The sequence below is a fragment of the Toxotes jaculatrix genome, chromosome 23 (assembly GCF_017976425.1).
Source record: "Toxotes jaculatrix isolate fToxJac2 chromosome 23, fToxJac2.pri, whole genome shotgun sequence".
Classification (NCBI taxonomy): domain Eukaryota; kingdom Metazoa; phylum Chordata; class Actinopteri; family Toxotidae; genus Toxotes; species Toxotes jaculatrix.
The window spans coordinates 9,596,818-9,616,603 of NC_054416.1; the positions used below are offsets into that span (position 1 = coordinate 9,596,818).

A 19,786-nucleotide genomic window follows, 5' to 3' on the forward strand; every position below is an offset into this window, starting at 1 on the left:
TAGATTGGGAGGGGGTGGGGATGTTGGTGTATGACGTCAGCGGAGACCCAAGGCAAGGTGCAGCCACGGCCCCACAAAGCTAAATAATGACAGTCAGCCTTTCTTACGTTTACCTTTTTTCGGTAGCACGTAGTTATTTTCTGCGTTGCTTGCATAAACCTGTTAAGCGTCTTGCGCACATGAGCATCTTCCTTCGCGTGTGCAGCTGAAATCCTTGGCTGTGGTTGGCTCTGCTGCGCCGTCGGTCACGCGCGCACACGTGCACATACGCACGCTCGTAGCTCCGGCATCACGAGAAGGCGGCAGCGGCAGCAGCGAAAACGGTTTTGCCAGGGGGGGCGACTGGCTTTGACTTTGGGTGCTTAGTCACATTTTGCTTTGACCGGCGAGGCGAAGGATGGAGCGGGTAGAGGAGAAGCACTGAGGGGGTCAGCGGGAGAAGAGACGAGCAGGAGGCAAGGAGGGTACCGATAAATCCGGAGTAGATGATGCTTATTTGCCGCAGGCCCCGTCATCGTGAAATTAGATACCGACTTGCGGCGGATGGGGTGACCGTGCTCGCTGCTCCGCCGGGGAGGTCCCTGCCTTCGGACGGTACCGGGATGGGAGCCGCCTGGTTCTAAGGAAGGAAGGAGTGGCAAGAGGGAAAATGCAGACGGAGGAGGAGACGGCCACCGCAGAAGAGCCCATTTTGGAGGAAGGGTCAGGACGAGAGCAGGTAAGGAAGGACATTTTTTTTGTGTTTTTCCTTCATATACGAGTACATGGTTGTTTATGAGTGGATCGAGAGAGTCCAGTCTGCGTAAAGTTGCGCATATTTTTGCCCCTTCATGAACCATCTTCTGTTTTCATGTCATTGCTTGCAAACAACCCCATATTTCTACATAATAACACACTGCAGACTCAATGTGGACTCTTGGTCTTTCATTGACAAAACATGCATTTGCTGTTTAACGTGAAGAAGTCACGTTTCTCTCTTAAGTCCTTCATGCCGCGTTCAAGAGCAAGGACACGGAACAGGACCTTGGCTTTAATATGAATGGAAATGAGGCTGTGGTTTAGGTAAACAGAGCAGGGGAGGGAGCTCTAAATGTCTGACTAGAAATAAAGCCACAGTGCTGATGTGATATGTCTGGCAACGCTGTATGATGTGTTACTCTTGGGAGAGATGGTTTGGTCTGTAGTAGATGTAGCATGTCCACCTGCCAGCTGCCACCACTGAAATACACCAGAGGGTGACATCACAGTTTAGCCACACGCCCACCTTACTGCCAAAATTACACGGACACATAATGTAAATACTGAGATCACACAATAACACCTCCAACCAGTATGGTTGTTTATTCCCACCCCCCCACTGCTTCACAGTGAATGGCCATGTATGGTAGTAGGCTATAACCAGCAGTGTGTTTTGTCCCACAGGATGTTTGTCACTCCAATATACTAATCTCCTGAGAATTTATCACTGTCCTTATACACGTCTCCCCTACAGTATGTTCACTGTACCTCCTGTGAAATGCTTCTCCTGTTCCTGAACCATTATAATAGAGACTTTACGCAGGGAAATTGGAGAAACAGCATCTTGTTTAAAGGCTCATGTCTACACTACACCAGTGGAGTTTACTTAGTTTGACATAGCTACTATTACAAGTTATTCACAGAGTGCAGTGGGTGTGTTTGCTGCACGAACTTGTGTGGGGTTGAGCAGGTGGGGTGTGTTGTGACGTACACACCAGTGGCACCAGTGTGTTGGTGTCACACTTTAGTTGCTTTGTGACTGCAACTAACTTCTGTATTATTTTCATTGTCAGATAATCAGTCTGTTATTTTTCCTCTATTTCATGTGTTATTTTTATCTGTGAAATGTCAGAAAATAGTGAAAATGCTCTTTGTAATTTCCATGAGCTGCAGAAGCAGCAAATCCAGACATTTGAAGATCCAGAACTAGTGAATCATTGACTTTTAATTCTGGCAGCCATTAATTCTCTGTAGATTGAATGGCCAATTAATCGACTAATTGTTTTAGCTCTAATGAGCTTTAAATATCCTCCAACTACTTCTTACAGCATACCAGACTGGTCTCACCAAGACATGGTTAATAAAACTAACAACAAGAGGCAGAAATAAGCATTAGGTACTTGTCTGGTGACAATTTAAAGTCTTAGGCACATAATATGTAGCGTCACTAAGCCTGTTAAATGATGCTTTTCACTTTGTTCTGCCACTCTCGTCTGTCTTTATTCATACCTACAGTACAGACAGTGCAGTGTAATGCAACGGATTCAGGCTGCATCTGTTCTCTTCCTCCATTACTCTCTCATCTTCCCCTGTTGGTCTCCTTCCTGTTTTATATTTGCCTGTCATGGAGTATACAGAATCATCCTCTCATCTCTCACTTGACTCTCACTTTACCTTTCTTTACCTTTCTGTTTTATTTACTGTCTGCATGTACACTTGTACGCATGTACGCTCATACAAGCCACATTATAAATGAAGCAGAGCTATATGATTGGCAGTTTTGATTCTTACATGCCTCCATGCAAACTTTGCACAGGTAGATGGAGGGAAAAGACTAATCTAATATGTGTGTGAGAGAGAGATGGCCATAAGGGACATGGTTAAAGTAAAGACTAACAATAACAAGAACAAAATCAGAATCGAGAAAAACCTGCTGGTGATGAAGAAACAAATTTACTCAACCTAGGTTCAGACAGAAACATTATGCTTGTACTGAAAAAAAGAAAGAAACAACATATTGTGTTGAACATTCTCATTTAGAGATTAAGGCTGGGATCAAAAAATGATAACAGTACATAACAGCAGCCTGGCTAGTATAACAGCAGTTTCACTGCATTTTTTAGCTCCTATAAATATGTTGCTGCATTTTACAGGTGTTCTGAATGAAGTGTTGATTCTAATAAACTTAATTTCCGACTGCCTCTAATAAGGAAGCAGATTGCAGTTCCAGCTCTTAGCATGCACTTGATTTTTTTTGGCTGTTTGACTGGCAGCATAACACTGCAGGGATTTTTTGAGATGTGTGAATGTTTTGGTTCTTTATTCCACTGAGAAAACATGTCACCATTGGTATCTACAGCACTGTAGCTGATATGATTTCAAACTGACATGTAGGCTGACTGCTGCTTTCAGTGATATTTCATTTATTAACAAGAGACCTGTACCTTACCTGCTGGGCAATTAGTCTCCATTGAACACACTCCAAACAAATGATTTGTAATAGAGGCAGGATGTTTTTCTTTCCATAGTGAGCATATGATGACACATTTTATTTCGCTGGCTCATCAAGTGCTAACGATTAATTTGTTGTTCCAGCAGAGGTAGTAGAAACCTGACATCCTAAACGACTCTCTCCAATTGTATTGAAATGACACATCATTTTTAACAGTGCACTGCAGGCATCAACAGCACATTTTCCTTTCCTCACTTCCTCACTTCATTTGCCACCCACATTGCTAATTATAGCTGCTCCAGTCACACCTAACCAGCTGAATCAGTAGAGCAGAGACACAGAGGGAGAGGGAGAAAAATACATGTTTTCCACTAGATCGCTTAATGCGAGGAGGGATTTGTAAAAAAAAAAATGTATCAGCCCAGTGCACAAACATAGAATTTCTTAATGTTCTAAATGTAAATTTTGGTTTATTAGAAAGTTTGGTATGTGTAGGAAAGATGGGAGACAGGGTAAAATCTTAAAGGTCCTGATATATTCACATTAGACCTTTGTATATCAGTATATCAAATACAATCTTCGTCCTGAGAGTCATCAGCATGTCGTTATGAAAAATCGTCATATGTCAAGTCTACAATACATATAAAGTTTTAGTTTTATTTAGCTGGGATAGATAAGAACGTAAACATTCTTATTGGTAAAATGTATTCATTCATTGAGAATGTAGTGTGATCCAATACAAAACCATAAACATTAAACTTAACACTGTCTTAACATGATCACTATCTCAACAAACAGCTCCCATTGTTAGCTCCACCTAGGCACTGCTATAGAGAAAACATATTCCTAGCTAGTTCTGTTATTGAAGTATAATGTTGACCCTAAGTGAAACAGTTAGGAGATTAAAGTTTCACCCATGCATACATAAATACAAAGAGGCAGTAGCACTAGAGTAACACTACTGTACTACAGCAAATGCTACAAGACCATATTATAGAATAATTATTGAATTCAGACACATTTACGGGCTGAATCGTAATCCAGTTAATTAAAAACTGTCCATTGTAGCTTCAGTAGAGGCACAAAAATACCTACAGTTTGCACAGTATCCCCAAAATCCAAGCAGAGCTCTGAGGTGCTTCTTTGAAAATGATACATGTTCAAAACACAGCCTGTGGCCAAGGATTCATGTTTGACTATGTGGGTTCAGACAGCTGTCTCAAGTGACTGTGGACGCATATACTGTATATAGAGACATTATGTCGAGGTATCATCGATTTAAACCCAGTGTCAGATAATAATATATTTTATGAATTATAAGTGAAACAGAGCTTGTCCTGTAAGAACTGCCCTGTATCAGCCCTCTTCAAGGAGGCCAGTCCAAACCTTCTGCATTTGAAAAATTGAAAGTTGACACCCTCCAGACTAGGCCATATAGATTTCATAATAATGTCAAGGAGACTGAGATTTCCCTTTGATCTCTTCCGGCCTGACACAAGAGCTAATGCTCAACAGAGGCAGATGAAACAGAGGGAGGATCTTGACACAACCAAAAGCCTACAGAGTTTTGCACCAGGAGGTGTTATGTACTAAATGAGCATCATTATGTGGGCAAAGGAGGTGTTGGTGGAAGATTTTCTTGTTTCTGACTTGTGTTATTTTGGCAGAGTCTCTTGCCCAAAGTAGCTTAAATTGCTGTTTACTGTACCGTTTGATGATGCTGCATGTGTGCATTGTGTGGCTCTGTAGGCTCGCCTGCTTATTAGTCATAGCACTGCTCCAAAACAGAGTTCATTTATTTGCAAAAGCCCAATTACTGTAGTCAGCCCCCAGTTAATTGTGAATCGAGCATCTTCAGGCTCTGTCGTTTTTTATTTTAGCAGTCCAGTCTTTACCCATGGGAAAGAAAACTGTTCATACTGACAAATAATGATTGGCACAAGAGTATACAGGTATAATTTGACTCTTGTCTCTGGGCTGATTTCCTCCTCGCCGTGCACACCAGCTGGAGAGCCTTGATGAAAATGTTGGCCCGAACCCTTGCAGGTTCCTTTTTTTTAATTTCTTGAGTATTCTCTTCTTTTGGCAACATTAATCTGCACAAGGTAAGAGGAAAAGGGCAGGAGAGAAATGGAGCCAGCAGAACGAAATCAGAGAGACAAAGAGACAGAGAGGGCAGGAGAAGGACGAGAAGGATGGATTTTGGCAGTGCTCTTCCCTGGAGAGAGGTGCATCTGTCACTGCTGCCATCTCTTTAGTCTCTCTCCGTCTCCTCTCCTCTCTCTCATTTTGCTTCCTTTCATACTTGCATTCATGAAAAGTTCATGACCGTTTCTCTGTCTCTCTCACGCTCCCCATCCCCTCTCTCCCTCTCTCTCTATACACTACACTTTTAGCCCAATCAATCCACTTAGAGACAGACTTTCAGAGAGGATGTAACAGAGGAGACGTGGGGGTGAGGAGGAAGGGGAGGAGAGGCTGAGGTTGGGATGGGAGAGTAAATGCTTAGGAGGTGGGAGGGAAGGTTCGGGGAAGGAGAAAAAAAGATTATGTAAGGAACGGAAAGGGGATGTGGAGAAAAAAAAAGGCAGATGGAAAGTGAAAAATCTCAAATTGATACCATTCATAATTTTCCTGTCATTTTTTCCATGTGGTATCCAACCAACCTATTTTTAGATGCCCAAGTGTGCATTTGGATTGGCTTTTCCAGGGGGGGCAGCGGGGCCTTTTGCAGAGAGTAATGAAGTGTAGGTGCCCTTCGCTCTGCCTTTCACTACTTGCCCTTGACGTACAGTAGTAAAAAAACATAAAAGGCACTCTGTGTGTGTGTGTGTGTGTGTGTTGCAGCCATCCAAATATGCTAGCGGATAGCAAATTGTGACTGCACTGTGCTGGACAGGGAGACAGTGAAGGAGATGAGAGTGTGTATGAGCGAGTGAGGAAGAGAAGGAGGATAAAGAGAGAGATGGAGGGAGTGATGTGCTGACAGGACAGGCAGACTTGACTGAGAGGAGGAGAGGACACTGGTGTCATCCCATTGTTTTTTATCGTCATCTGCTTTGTTGCTCTTTCACCGTGTCGCATTCAGCACGAGACAGAGCATAACAACACATGGGGAGCACATGCAAGTACAGACACAAATAAACAATCCTCACACACATGCAATCCCACATGAAGTAGTGCAGGTGTGTTTCCCTCTCTCTCTCTCGAGTCTTTATGTTTCTGACCTACAGGCACGCACAACATCCATAATACACCACCGCCCCTCATTCACACACATAAATGTTAGCAGCAGTGATACGGTGCTGATGTTGGAGTGGAGTCAGTTAGCCTGAGAACAGTCTAGAAGCATCATTCTGATCTAAATTATTCACATACTCTCCGCTGGCTGCATTACAATGCTGAGAACGTGCGTGCTGGTGTGTGTTTGGATAGAGAGAGCTGGTGAGAGAGAGAAGGAGGGCACATTAGACCATCTATATCTGTGTATCTAATGCATACAGTACGTGTGTGTGTGTGTGTGTGTTTGAGTGCACTGTAATATGATGTCTCCACAGTGCAACCGAGGCTGCGTCAAAGTGTGCACTTAGAGGGAGGAATAAACTGTGTGTGTGTGTGTGTCTAATATGGAGCACTTATCCTATGATGGGTTGATGATGGGTATGGGGTGGCCAAAAGCATTGCTTTGGTCCAGACCTCAGCTTACACACTTGGTCTGAAATATGACACTGTTTACCAAACAGGAAGATCATGATTATTAAAAAGTCACCAGGGGGTGACCAGGTACATAAAATCTGTGTTGCTTCCTTGACAAACGTTTGCTTTTAGCACCGTAGCTGTGCTCATTTTCATCTATCAGATATGTTCAAATATTAACATTGTGAAGCATACTGTATTATTTATTATAGCTTTGACTGTCAGCATGAGAACGCAGGCATTTGTTAAAATTTCTGGCTCAGTTCAAACTGGTTTCATCAGAATTGTGGCAAATGTTTAATGTTCAGTGTCAAAAACAACTTGTCATACATGTTACACGTGTTAAAGCTGGCTGACCGTGAAGTTATTGCATAAAGAGTTTAAGACAGAACTCTAATATTATGGAAAATGTAAAAACAAAAATTGAACAGTGCAACAGTGCAAACTATTTTGAAATGGTTATGGAATCTGAAATAACCTGTACCCAAGTTTTGCATGCAGCACTATTTTGCACGCAGGCATCTCTGCATAAATAAGCAGTAGCTTCTGACACGGTGAGAACAGAGGCAAAGTGGCAGAGAGGCAAAGCACTCAAAGTACATTAAGAGTACACGAGTTATTTAGTACTTACGTAGTGTTGGGGTACTTGCAAGAGACAGAACAAAAAAGTTGCAGCAGAGGCCAAGATCACCTGACTTTTAGTAGTATGGGTCAAGATCTGAAATCACTGCATACTACATTTCACATAATACAACTCAAACTGCTTTTGTTGAATTAAGCATTACAGTATATATAGATCCTTCTTACTGGATTTTATTTTGCAGCCATTCAGCTGCCATTGTACTAACTGTTTATACTTCTGTTGCTCATTTTACTCAGTGGGACATATTGTAGTTGTACTTTGGCCTAGTGCCCTCTTCAGTGAGCAATCAGCAGCACTGAGTCTCTCCTTTTCTCTGTATCCCCACAGCAACGGCCAGTTCAGCAGTCTCTGGCCTCCTCCCTGTGTCGGGAGTCCCATTGGAAGTGCCTCCTCCTGACCCTCCTCATGTACGGCTGCTTCGCCACACTCGCCTGGTGCGCTCTGTGTCGGGTACCCGTTCTCGGCTCCTCCTCCATACCTCTTGGTGCTGACGACGATGCCACCTCTGCGGCCTACTATAATGACATCCTGCACTTGGAGAGTCCCTGCTCTAGTGGCTACTTCTACATCCCTCTGGCTTTTCTGGCCATGCTTTATGTGGTTTACCTGGTGGAATGTTGGCACTGCTTCTCCAAGACAGCCATGTTGGCTCATGCTGAATTCCAGGTATCTGTCAAAACCAGTTTTAGCACTGAATTTAGAATTGAGCAAGGTGGCCTGATAGTGGACTGTGGACTCTACTGCTGCAGAAGGAGTCTTGCCATAGGTCTATGACAATGAGCAAGACACAATCTGTTCACTCACTCAATCTTTTTCAGTATGATAGTGTCAGCAGAATGCCAGATAATACAGAGGATAGGTAAATAAAATGGTGCTGTATTAAATGTCTGCACAGGCAGTCGCTGTTCAGGAGAAATATGAGATAACTAAAAAACAAAATAAGACTTAATTTTCATGCAGTCAGGTCAGAAATGTTCACTTCATGAGGAGGGAACACTGTTTTACTCTAAATTTCCTACTTGATTGTCGGTAAAAATAATACTTGTCCACTCAAAGGGAAATAAGCTGACCTGGGTGCATCAGCCGATCTATTGTCTTTTCAGGTCTGCTCTGTCTATTATCAGGAATTCGAGGAGCACACTGCTCCAAAAGAACAGCGCTCACTGTTCATCTGCCACTGCCAAAAACATTTTTTTTATGTCAGTCCAGACTGTCAGGGGGCACATACAGTGTCCTAAGATATAAGACAGGACAGCCCTCAATAGAGAATAAAAAACAAATCATAACAGTATAAACAAACCTTGGCAGGGTCTGTTTTGCAGCAGATTGCACAGATTTAACTATGCTGTATGCAAACAGCAAGAATTTCATTGTTTATTTCTGCATTGCTATCGCTGAAACTGTTTTGGCAGTGTTACATATTTATAGTTTAGACTGTTTATCCTCATTTTTAACAGGTTTGTTTGGAAAGGAAAACAAATCTGGACAAAAGTCCATACAGAATGAATGATTTTCAGATGATCAACATCATTTGTTGAAAATATGCCACATACTGGCATTATTTTAAAAGTGGCAATTAACTGTTTTAATTATTCATTCATTCTTTGACACAGGAAGTGTACGAGCGAGTGCAGAGACTTCAGCAGGCCACACCCTGTATTTGGTGGAAGGCCATCAGCTACCACTACGTGAGGAGGACGAGACAGGTGACAAGATACCGCAACGGAGATGCATACACAACCACACAGGTGAGGGGAACTCTTCCTAACACACACACACACACCAATACTTTCTCTCACTTTCACTCTTTTCTTTTGAAATTGATAGCTTCATTGTACAACCTTGAGATATAATTTTGAAAACTTTTATAATAACTGCTATGCAAATCTTAATTTCTCCTATAGTGAAATATTGCGGGGCTGTGTGCAAACAGCTGTGTGCAGTAAGAAAAATATCATTTTATATAGTAACCATGCTTTATTGCTGCTGAAACATATATGAAGGTTAACATTTCTTCCCACACACTTTATTCTTCCCTTCTCCAACTTCCCATTTGTTCTCCTTCTTCTTCTTCCTCACCCCTCTTTATCACTCCCTCTCCCTCCATCAATACCCCGCTCCCTTCTTCCTCAGGTCTACCATGAGCGGGTGAACACTCATGCCTCCAGTTCGGAGTTTGACTACGCCCGTTATGGTGTCAAAGACGTATCGAAGGAGCTGCTGGACCTGCAGCTGCACCCTGCTGTTCGCCTCCGTTTCACCAAATGTTTCAGGTTAGACCACAGCTGGTCAAAAGACATGGTGGGGAGGTTGCTCTTAAGATTATTATTTTGGGGGATAAACAACGTACTAACTGATTTTTGTGCTCTTTAGTTTCTCCAGTGCACGTGCTGAAGCTGCCTACCTCACCCAGGTAATATATGGTAGAAAAACATCACTTTCAGTATAGTTATGCAGCAACTAATGATTATTTTCACATTATAAAAGTATCATTATCAATAATCATCAAACAATTTCCAGTCCATTCAAAGAAATGGGAGTCGGGAAAAGCACACCAATAAAAGTATGTTTTAAGAAGACATTTAAAAGAGGTCACTGTTTCTGCTGACCTGATTTCCTCAGGCAGCTCGTTCCATAGCTTCAGGGCTCAGACCACAAACGCTCAGTCACCTCTAGTTTTCAGCCGCACCTCAGGAACAGATAAATGACCCGTCCCTGTGGATCTCAGGCTACATATTGACTCCTGTGTGACTAGGAGGTCAGATATATAACACGGAGAGAAGCCATGAAGAGCCTTAAAAGTCAACAGTAAGATCTTAAAATCAATTCTAATTCTACTTGGAGCCAGTGCAAGGAGAATTAAACAGGCGTGATGTGGTTACTTCCCTTGGATCTTGTTAAAAGCCTGGCGGCTGATTTCTGTTCAGTCAGGAGCTGATTAGTAGAGTTTTAGTCGAGTGAAGAGGCTGTTGCAGTAGTCCAGGCATGAGGAGATGAAGGTCTGTAAAATGGTCTCTCTAAAGCTAAAGTTGTTTGGCAAGAAGTCAGCATCTCCTCACCAGCTGATAATATGCATATAGAGAAACAGCGACGTCCTTGCTTTCTACGCTGTTGGAAAATAAAAACACAGTGGATGTACTATACCTGAACACTTGAACATAAACTGTGACCCCACAAACAAATGTCGTTAGTTAAAGATGTGCTCCTTGGCCTTGGAAGTAATGTTTGGTTACTAATATACTAATGTTTGGAGGTATTAAGCTAGTCAGGCCGATATGCTTATGATTGCAGCTTACCTTAGAGCAGACAAAGGCACGTTATGAAAAACCTGTCAGTTAATACTATCAGTTGCCTTGATGCAAGTTCTTACCTAGCTAATGTGCTCTGTCCTCTTTTCCGTTATTCCAAGCGAGCGCGCTTCTTCGGGGAGAACGAGGGCCTTGACGACTACATGGAGGCCAGGGAGGGAATGCACCTGAAGAACGTGGATTTCCGCGAACACATCCTGGCGTTCCCAGATCCTGCTCATCAGCCGTGGTTTTCTAAACATAGGGTGTTCTGGCTAGCCTCAGCTTTCCTCCTGTCGTGGCCGCTACGGGTTGTGTCAGAATATCGCACAGCATACGTCCACTACCATGTGGAGAAGCTGTTCGGGGAGGATGAGGATACAGGCGGAGGAGGGGGTGGGGGAGGACCAGGTGGAGGAGGAAGAGGAGATGGGACTGAAGGTGGCACCGAGAATGGAATCCACCCAGGAGGAATCAGTGTGGGAACTGGTCTGAACGGGACGAGCTACAGAGCCATCTCTCGGGTGAACACAGTGGATATGACAGAGTTGGAATGGCACATCCGCTGTAACCAACAGATGGTCCCAAGCTACTCTGAAGCCCTCCTTATGGACTTGGACACAAGTGGGGGGACAAACCCCACTGTCTCTACTCCCATCTCTGGGCCTCCTGGCACCACCCCCAGCCAGATGACCAACCCGCCTCCTCTGGCTCTGCCTGTGGTGTTCAACTCAGCTTACCTCCTCCAGAGTTGTCCTCGATGCCGGAGAACAACGTCGAGTTCCAGTCTTCCCTCCAGGCTAAGGGCCCCAATGGGAACCACAGCCCTCCTGAATGCTACCGTGGCAGGGATCAGGGCAACAGGGCCAGTAGGTGGGGGTATAGGAGGAAGGCTGGTGCTCAGTCGGAGTGGATTCTCACTAGGAAGACTGGGAGGAGGACGCCAGAACAGCCTGTTTCATTCAAGAAGCATGGGAGGAGGGCTGGGAGGAAGTAGGGGAGATGAAGGAGGAAATGCAGGTGGTGGGGGCGGAGGCGGAGGTGGAGGTGGAGGATTCCTTGGGTTAGGTTCAAGACAGGACAACGAGGAGACCAGAGGAGTGCTAGAAGGAGAAGGTGATGAGGATGAGGAAGAGGAGCAGGAGGAGGAGGTGAGGAGGAGGGAAGACAGGGGAAGAGGAGGCAGAGAGAGGGATGAAGAAGCAGAGCAAGACAGTGGAGGGGGGGGTGAGGTGAGGGAGGGGGAGAGGGATCGTCCTCCATCCTACCAGGATGCATTCTTCTTTCCTGTCCTCATTATACACGGAGAAGAGAGCTGCCATGCTGGAGAGGACATGTGACGATCAGAAATATCAACACGTTAAAAGAAAGAAAGTACATGCAGAGGCTGAGGGAGATGAAAGGAAAGAGTGGATCACAGAAGAAGGGGATGAGGGAAAATGAGATTTGATAGACCTGAAGAATGAACGAGATGAAATGAGAACCGAACACGTTTAAAAGAAAGGAGCGGGTTGACAGCATACCAACCACAGAAACAGAAGATAGGATTCAATTCAAACAAAGAATGAAAGGTCTGGAAAAGAATAGGTCTGTGATAGACAGATTTACCAAGTGGGAACAAGGGGATAGAGGAAGAAGTGGATTGGATGGAGTAGGAAGGGAAAAGGGAATGTACTGTAAGACAGGAGGAGAAACAGAAAAGCCTTGGAGAGGGCAAAAAGACAGCTACAGGGGATTTGAACAGATTCAGTGCATACTGTGAAAAGGCATGAAACACACTGGTCCAGAGGAAGATGAAAGCTGATAGCGCAGGACCATGATAAGATGGAGTCAGAGAAAGCGAAGGCAAGAAAATGCCTTGCAATTGTAGACTTTGCCTGCACAGAGATTGCATTAGAGAGTGTGACAGATCAGATACTTGGGAAGAATAGAGAGACTGAAAACTTGTCTATTTCCAGATATATCTATGCAAGAATAGGAGTGGGAGGAGTAACAAGTCTAAAGATAGCAACTGTAGAGCAGTAGAGAAACTCCGGCAGAAAACCAGTTGAGTAGTAGTGGGTATTTTTAAAAAAAGACAGACATTGCAAAAGGTTATTTTGAAGGCTTGAAAGTTCAGTTTTGCAAAATACAATGTAGAAAAAAAACCATGACATGTTATTGGCACAGAAGGAGGGTAGAAGAAGCAAGAAGTAGCACACAAAATGAGACAGAATACTGACCGTGACAGACCAGGTTACACAAAATCCTGTTTTTTGACAGATAATTCATCCCAATTCTTAAAAGTCACGAAACCGAATTATCAAAAAGATTTACTCAAGAGGAGGAGAAAACAAAAATACTGGATCGCAGAGACCAGACACTCTCTGAGCAGCGACTCTGACCTTGAATCTAATCAGGAAATCTAAATAACATTCGGATAACTCCCCTGTAACATTTTCAAATCGACCCCCATGACAGATGAGGTTTTTCTCAGGTCTTTTAAAATTTACTGTACAACTAAACATCTAACACCTGACAAGCAACTGTAACAGTTTCAGTGCCAATAAAAGAGGAGAAACATCAATTTCCTCCTCGCCTCTTCATGCCGTCTTACTCCTCACTTCACCATTAGCTTCCCCACCACACACTATCCATTACTGATATGGAGCTGGTAGAAAAAATTCCATAAAAAGGGGAGCGATTGCTTCCTCCATCTCGTGGCTTTTCCCAGCCCTCTTTCCTTATGCATCACCCTCCTCTCCTCCATCCATTTTATCACCTCCCCTGTGCTCCTCCGTCCATCCTCGCCCCTCCCTGCCCAGAAAACCAGAAGTTACAGGTGCAGAAGTGTAATTCTCAGCAACACATCTATTGGAGTAACATCAGTTTTTGCAATTATCACATTGTGTTATAAGTGAAGTGAGAGAGTCTTGAACCAAAATAGATCCACTGCATCTATCATTACCTTCCCCTCCTCTTTTCCTCCATCACACCCTCAGCTCATCCCTTTCCTCCTTTTAAAGTGTTGGATATGTGATACACCTCTCTCTGCTACTGGAGATGCACAGATCAGATTTCATCTCTGCTTACTCCACGTATCACATCTGCTGTAGGCTGACCTCTCTCCCTCTTTGATCCCATTTTATAAACCAGATATTTCCCACCTAAGTGAAGTGGCTGACTATTTTATAGTCTATATGTTTTGAACGAAGCAGGATGAGATTTGAGCAAATTCCATGGGTACTTTGATTAGTGGATTTATCCTGTGCATAGTGGAGCAAAAGATGTAGACAAAACTGGCCTTTATAAACGCTGACTTCAGGCAGAGGCTGTTAACAAAGGCTGTGATTTTCATACCCGATTAAAATGCTAATTACCACCAGTAATGCCTGTGTAGTTGTACTATAGTTTTAAACATTTGTACCCCAAGATAGGCCTGTGCAATATGAAAAATACCCTCCTCCAATATCAGTACACTATATAACACAGTATGTGTTTAAGCATGAAAAAAACCTCTTTGTCTCATTTATGTCCACAGACTTGGACTGCATGGGAAGCAAAACTTGAGCTTTCAAGAAGCTCAGCTGGCATTCTCACAATAACTACAAGTAGAAATCTGGCCTTTGGTTGCTTTGTATTTTTAGCATAGGCAACAAAAATTGCTGATGACAATTAAGAAAATGAAAATAAAACCCACAGTGTGATCCCAGTGGTCAGTAATGCCCAGCCGTTGGATTGTGCCACGCTGCTACCTCCTCCTCTTGAAGAATCAGCTGCAAATAAGTAACAGTGCTCTCTAAAACACTGCCTCGCTATGAAGTGTGTAAAAGTTAGCTGGCGTAGAGATGCATGTAACCTCATAATAGCTATTGTGCAGGACCTGCTAGTAGCTATGTGGCAAATGCAAATTGCAGTGCCAAAAAGCAGCGATTCATGCTCAGTCAACACAAATTTAGATGTTTTCTGACCTAGACACATCTAGGCAAGGGCACGGATAAGGATCTATAGGGAGCAGCTTCCTGTCCTGCTTTCTCAGTTGGTATGTTTTCAATGAAAATCAGCGCAGGGTGAGACAATTGGCACAGACAACACAACCATCAGTGCTTTGATTCGTGTTCTTTACAAAGCACATTAAACCTGCTCATAGATGGACATCTCTTAACCTTCCATGCGTAGTGCCCTTCAATCAATGTTGGACGGGGTCTCCCTCGTTGTCTGTCTGCTTACTTTGGACGTGATACTGAAAAGCACACCGAAAGAGTGGAGTTATCATAATGGACACGTTAACGAAGACACAGGCACCCTAATATGTTACACAAAACATCCAACCTGGATTCAGCAGTGACAGCAGGGAATGTCCTCTCAATGAAACTTTCTGGAAGGAAAAAGTAGAGCACGAGTGCTGACCTGGTTTGGTGTACGGGGACATGTGCACACACACTGACACTTATTCTGGCTGATGGATCTTTGGTAGCTTTGGGGGACATCAAGCCGAACTGGGCACAAGAAAACTAATGGAAATTATTGATGGAAGAAAACTGGCAGAGAAAAGCAGCAATGTGGACAAGTGTCTCTGTATGACTGGAAAACTGCAAAAGGACGAAAAAGACAGAGCAGCCGCTGAACGGCAGAAAGAGTAAAAATGTGAGATTAAAAGACAATTATTTTTACAGCTAATCATTATCTCAGTCTCTTGACTCGTGGATAAAATTGTCTCCATCAGTGTCCCTCAACAAAAAAGAAAGCACTAAAAAGCACTGAACACACTTCTGTGTTAATCTGATTTAATTGCAAGATCATGTTGCTTTCACTCGATTTGCTGTTTTGTTAATAATACGCCTTGGAAGGCTCCGTTCAGTACGTATTTTGTGTTCATGTAGTTAGCCACTCAAATTTAAAATCACTGGTATTGAACTGCAATTTAAAATCTGACTGCTTTTACATTTTTATCCGTATACTTTGGCACCACAAGTGACAACACAACAAAATACAATACAGTCTGTAATTTGCTACTTTTATATCATCTGCATACTTGAGTAGACATTATTTCAGGTTGTTTAAGCGATGTCTAAAAATCTAAATGCCTTTGTAAGCTTCGGAAATTTCTCATGTCTTTGCTGTTTGGTTTTTTTTTTTGTGTGTTTTTTTTGTGTGTTTTTTTGGGGGGTTTTTTGTGTTTTTTTTGTGTTTTTTTTTGTGGTTTTTTTGTGGGTTTTTTGTGTTTTTTTGTGTGTTTTTTTGTGTTTTTTTTTTTGTTTTGTTTTTTTTGTGTTTTTTTTTTGTTTTGTTTTTTTGTTTTGTTTTTTTTGTTTTTGTTTTTTTTTGTTTTTTTTGTTTTTTTTTCTGTTTTTTTTTTTTTTTCTGGTTTTTATGCTCTTGGCTTCCCAATGAGCTCAGTGAGGTTCTGAATTGGGTGCTTGGACCCAGTTATGCTTGCTTGTTTGTTTATTTATTTGTTTATTTCAGGTGTAATTCACTCGTACATGTTGTTACTAGATATTTATATGGTGTTTTATTATCTCAGAGTGTGTTAAAAGTGTGATCTCCGCCGCTTCAGGTGTGCCAAGAGAACTTTGTGCCCATGATGTCTTACACAAACACACACTCATGTTTGCTTGCATATTAGGTCACAGCGGTAAAGCAGCCATTATAACAGCTTATTTTAGAGTGACATTAATCCAGTACCCATAATCACCCTGCACATGCAGCGTCTTAACACAAACACACATACACACTGAAAGCATGGAACTGTCCTGCTACGTTGCCTTTGTTTCCAATGTTGCCATTTTTTTTTTAACTCAGGATTTCAGTTAATGCTGCATTCCTGTGTCAACACGAGCTCTGTTTCACACACAAACCCATTAACATGCCAAAGCAAAAAAAGAAGAAAAAACAAACAAAAAAACAACTAAAGAAAAAAAAGCATCACAGAGGAAATGCCTGTGCTTACACACATGCACATCAACACGAGCTGCTGGGGGAATGTGCTACTGCATCAAACATTAGCTGAGGTGACAGAAGGGTGGATTTACTCAGAAGCAAAAATCCTACATACCTAACAAGTGATCTTTATTGGCAAACTGCACAGTTTTGTCTGTTACAGAGTTATTTATGTTGTGCTGAATGTGTATTTGGACTGAATAACTGAGGTGCAGTTCATGTGTAAATCCACCCAGTGTTGTCTCTAATACATTGGTGTGCTTGGTTAAACCTGGAAAAAAAACATGGGGTTTTGCCCACTAGGTGGCAGCAATGCCACATTTATTGTGACAACATATCCGTGTAGTTAAAGACTGAACCAACGGTGAATCAGAAAGGGTAAAAAACAGCTGCTGTGCTCTCTGTGGGTTGAGACTTCAGTATGTTCCACATCTGCACACAGTCAGCGATGTCAAACCAGGTAACTTGTCTTTGGCAGCTGATTTAAAGCACCTGCTGCGACATCGCTTGCTGATACGTAGCCAAAAATGTGGCAATATACCCAAAAGTTTAAACCCGCACACGGAGTTGTGTAGTCTGATGTGATTGTGCATTTATCTTCTAAGCCTCCACTGATCTTGTTATTTTCTTTTCACTGTGACTGAATGTGTTGCAAAGCAATATTGCCCATATCCCTGCTTTCTGGCTGGACTTGTATATGTTGCTAAGCAGCTTTCTGAACTTATAACCACAAGCAATGGGAGCTTCAGTCATTTAGAAGACAGCACTGTTATAAAGATATTTGCATTTTGTGACTGAGCCTCCATTTCTACTGCATAACTCATAGTCTGGCTGTGTTGCTCTATATGACACAAACTACAAATAAAGCGACAGAGAGGAAGGAGATTTGGCTTGTGATCAACATTTCTCGACTTAAGAGACCACTCTAAAATGCACTTCTGTTTCCTCGTGCCCAAAGTTAGCCCACGTGCAGTTTATTTGTTTTTGTGCGGGCACAAAATTCTGCTTTTGTTTTCCACCTTTTTCCCAACATCATCACCTGGCTATCTTATAAAATGCTCTAGCATATTATGACCGATGTATTGTTGTCAATACTGTTACTGTTTCTCTTGTGGTCATGGGATGAGTCGAGTCGTCATACCAAGTTTGTCGAACACTGTAAAAAAAAAAGAAAAAAAAAGACAAGTCTAGAATTGGTTTGACTTGAAATCACTTGAATTCCAGCTGCATTTTTCTGTTTTCATTTCTTTGTTAATCTAATGTGGATTCTACAAACTATCAGGTAACAAACAGAAAAAAATGTGATCCATTGACTATATTTCACACTGTTGTTGTCGCTGTTGACAGTGGGGCTGTTGCACTTTCCACAGACAATACCTATATACATTTACATTAAGTAAAGACTGATTTAAAACAGAATTCAGGGTATTCCTTTGACGACTGACCTCGGACACTTGAATTTATGTGCATTAATAAGTCTCCCTCAGAACTGAAAATAGCAGCCGAGATTACTGTCAGTGCTCCTCCGCAGACACTTGGTCGCTGTTCTTTCTGTATTGAATAATAGCAATTTTCCATTGTGCAGAAACTGTGTTGTACCTGTACTGAGTCTTGTATCTTTGTGATACAGAATCAGCACCCTTTGCTTTTGCACTGGATTAACGAGCAGCTGTGTGTTGCATATCCTCGATGTGACAACATGTCACCACGTTGAGGCAGTGGTCTGGGTCAGTTCTAATTTTGTGATCAGGGTCAGATAATATTTGTTGTCCACAATGAAAATGTGTTCTTAATTAATGTTGGTGATGCCCCCCACCCCACTCCAGCTCTGTCATCTCCAACCTCAGAAGAGATGTTCGTGTTCACATGACGTTTCTGTATGTTTGTTTTGTTTCTTGCTAAATATATAATGCTGCTGGATTACTTGTGAGCTGTCGAACAAATGAATTGTTACCACAATGTAGTTGTTATGTACATGCAGCCTCTATGGAGTTAGAACAATAATGTCACATACAAATGCATTATTGTCTTACACAGTGATGTGTAAAGCCAGGAATGGGCTTTCTGTTCAAGCACCGTCAAGCAAACTGTCCTCAGTATTTAAGCTAATTAATATGTAACTGATAATAAGATTGTCAATATCACACCAGATTATATCTGTTGTCACTGGCCTGTTTAAGATAATGTAATTATATCATTTAAGTGGATGATGACAGTGAAGGTAATGGAGCTGGTGGCAATAACACTGTTAGCTGATGCGATCGTGGCGTTGATGATGACAATTAATTATCATGGAAGATACAAATAAAGTCAGTCTGCTTGGTATACCAGGGCTTGGCCTTGTGGGATTATTAATCCATTAATACCTTGAAATTTATGAAGATATTCTTGTATATAACCATATTCTTATGTAATTATTCTAAGAGATTTTTTTAGCATAATTCTGACCTCAATGCCTTTGCTGAAACATTTTATGTTTGCTTGTGTTTTTAGAAAATGCAGCGCTCTTTGGCTCTAGAGGGACCTTTCCACAGATGTCCCCAGGGATGTCTCCTCAGCCTGGATTTAGAGACTGTAAATTATTAACAGAAAGCCTGTGTTACAAAGTGATGGAAGATGTGGCATTTACAAAGCAGGCTTATTTAACCAATTTCCTTTTCACAAGAGTACAGAATAACTCAACGGGTTAGTCCTCATGCCCTCTATCATTTTCCTGTAATATCCATGTGAGGACTTAGAAAGTCTTTGGTGGAGTACAGTAACTTACAATGCACTTTAAATACTTAATTATGATTTTTTTTCTGATTTCTAACAGCACTTTAAAATATTCCTGTAGTAATTTCTATGTCTCTGTAGAACCTGTGATCAAGCCAACATTATCTTAGTTTTAATTTCTCACAGAGGATATCTGAAATTCTGCTGCCCTGATTTTAAACATTCTTGTTTGAATCTTGCAAGTTGCCCAACTTTATGGAAGTACAGTACTAAATCAATGGAGTCCCTCTGTAAGACAAACAATAGTCCATTTATTTAATATGTCTTATTCAC

At 42.1% G+C, this 19,786-nt stretch overlaps 1 protein-coding gene across 1 annotated transcript; it reads left to right on the forward strand.

Moving 5' to 3' along the window:
- The first annotated feature begins 649 nt into the window (after positions 1 to 649).
- On the forward strand, positions 650 to 12,314 carry LOC121177129 (transmembrane protein 151A). The gene is made up of 6 exons (XM_041031344.1): positions 650 to 718; positions 7,857 to 8,195; positions 9,143 to 9,277; positions 9,663 to 9,802; positions 9,903 to 9,942; positions 10,939 to 12,314. The coding sequence occupies exons 1-6, from the start codon at positions 650 to 652 to the stop codon at positions 12,154 to 12,156; spliced, it is 1,941 nt and encodes a 646-aa protein (XP_040887278.1). The 3' UTR covers positions 12,157 to 12,314.
- The last annotated feature ends 7,472 nt before the right edge of the window (positions 12,315 to 19,786 follow it).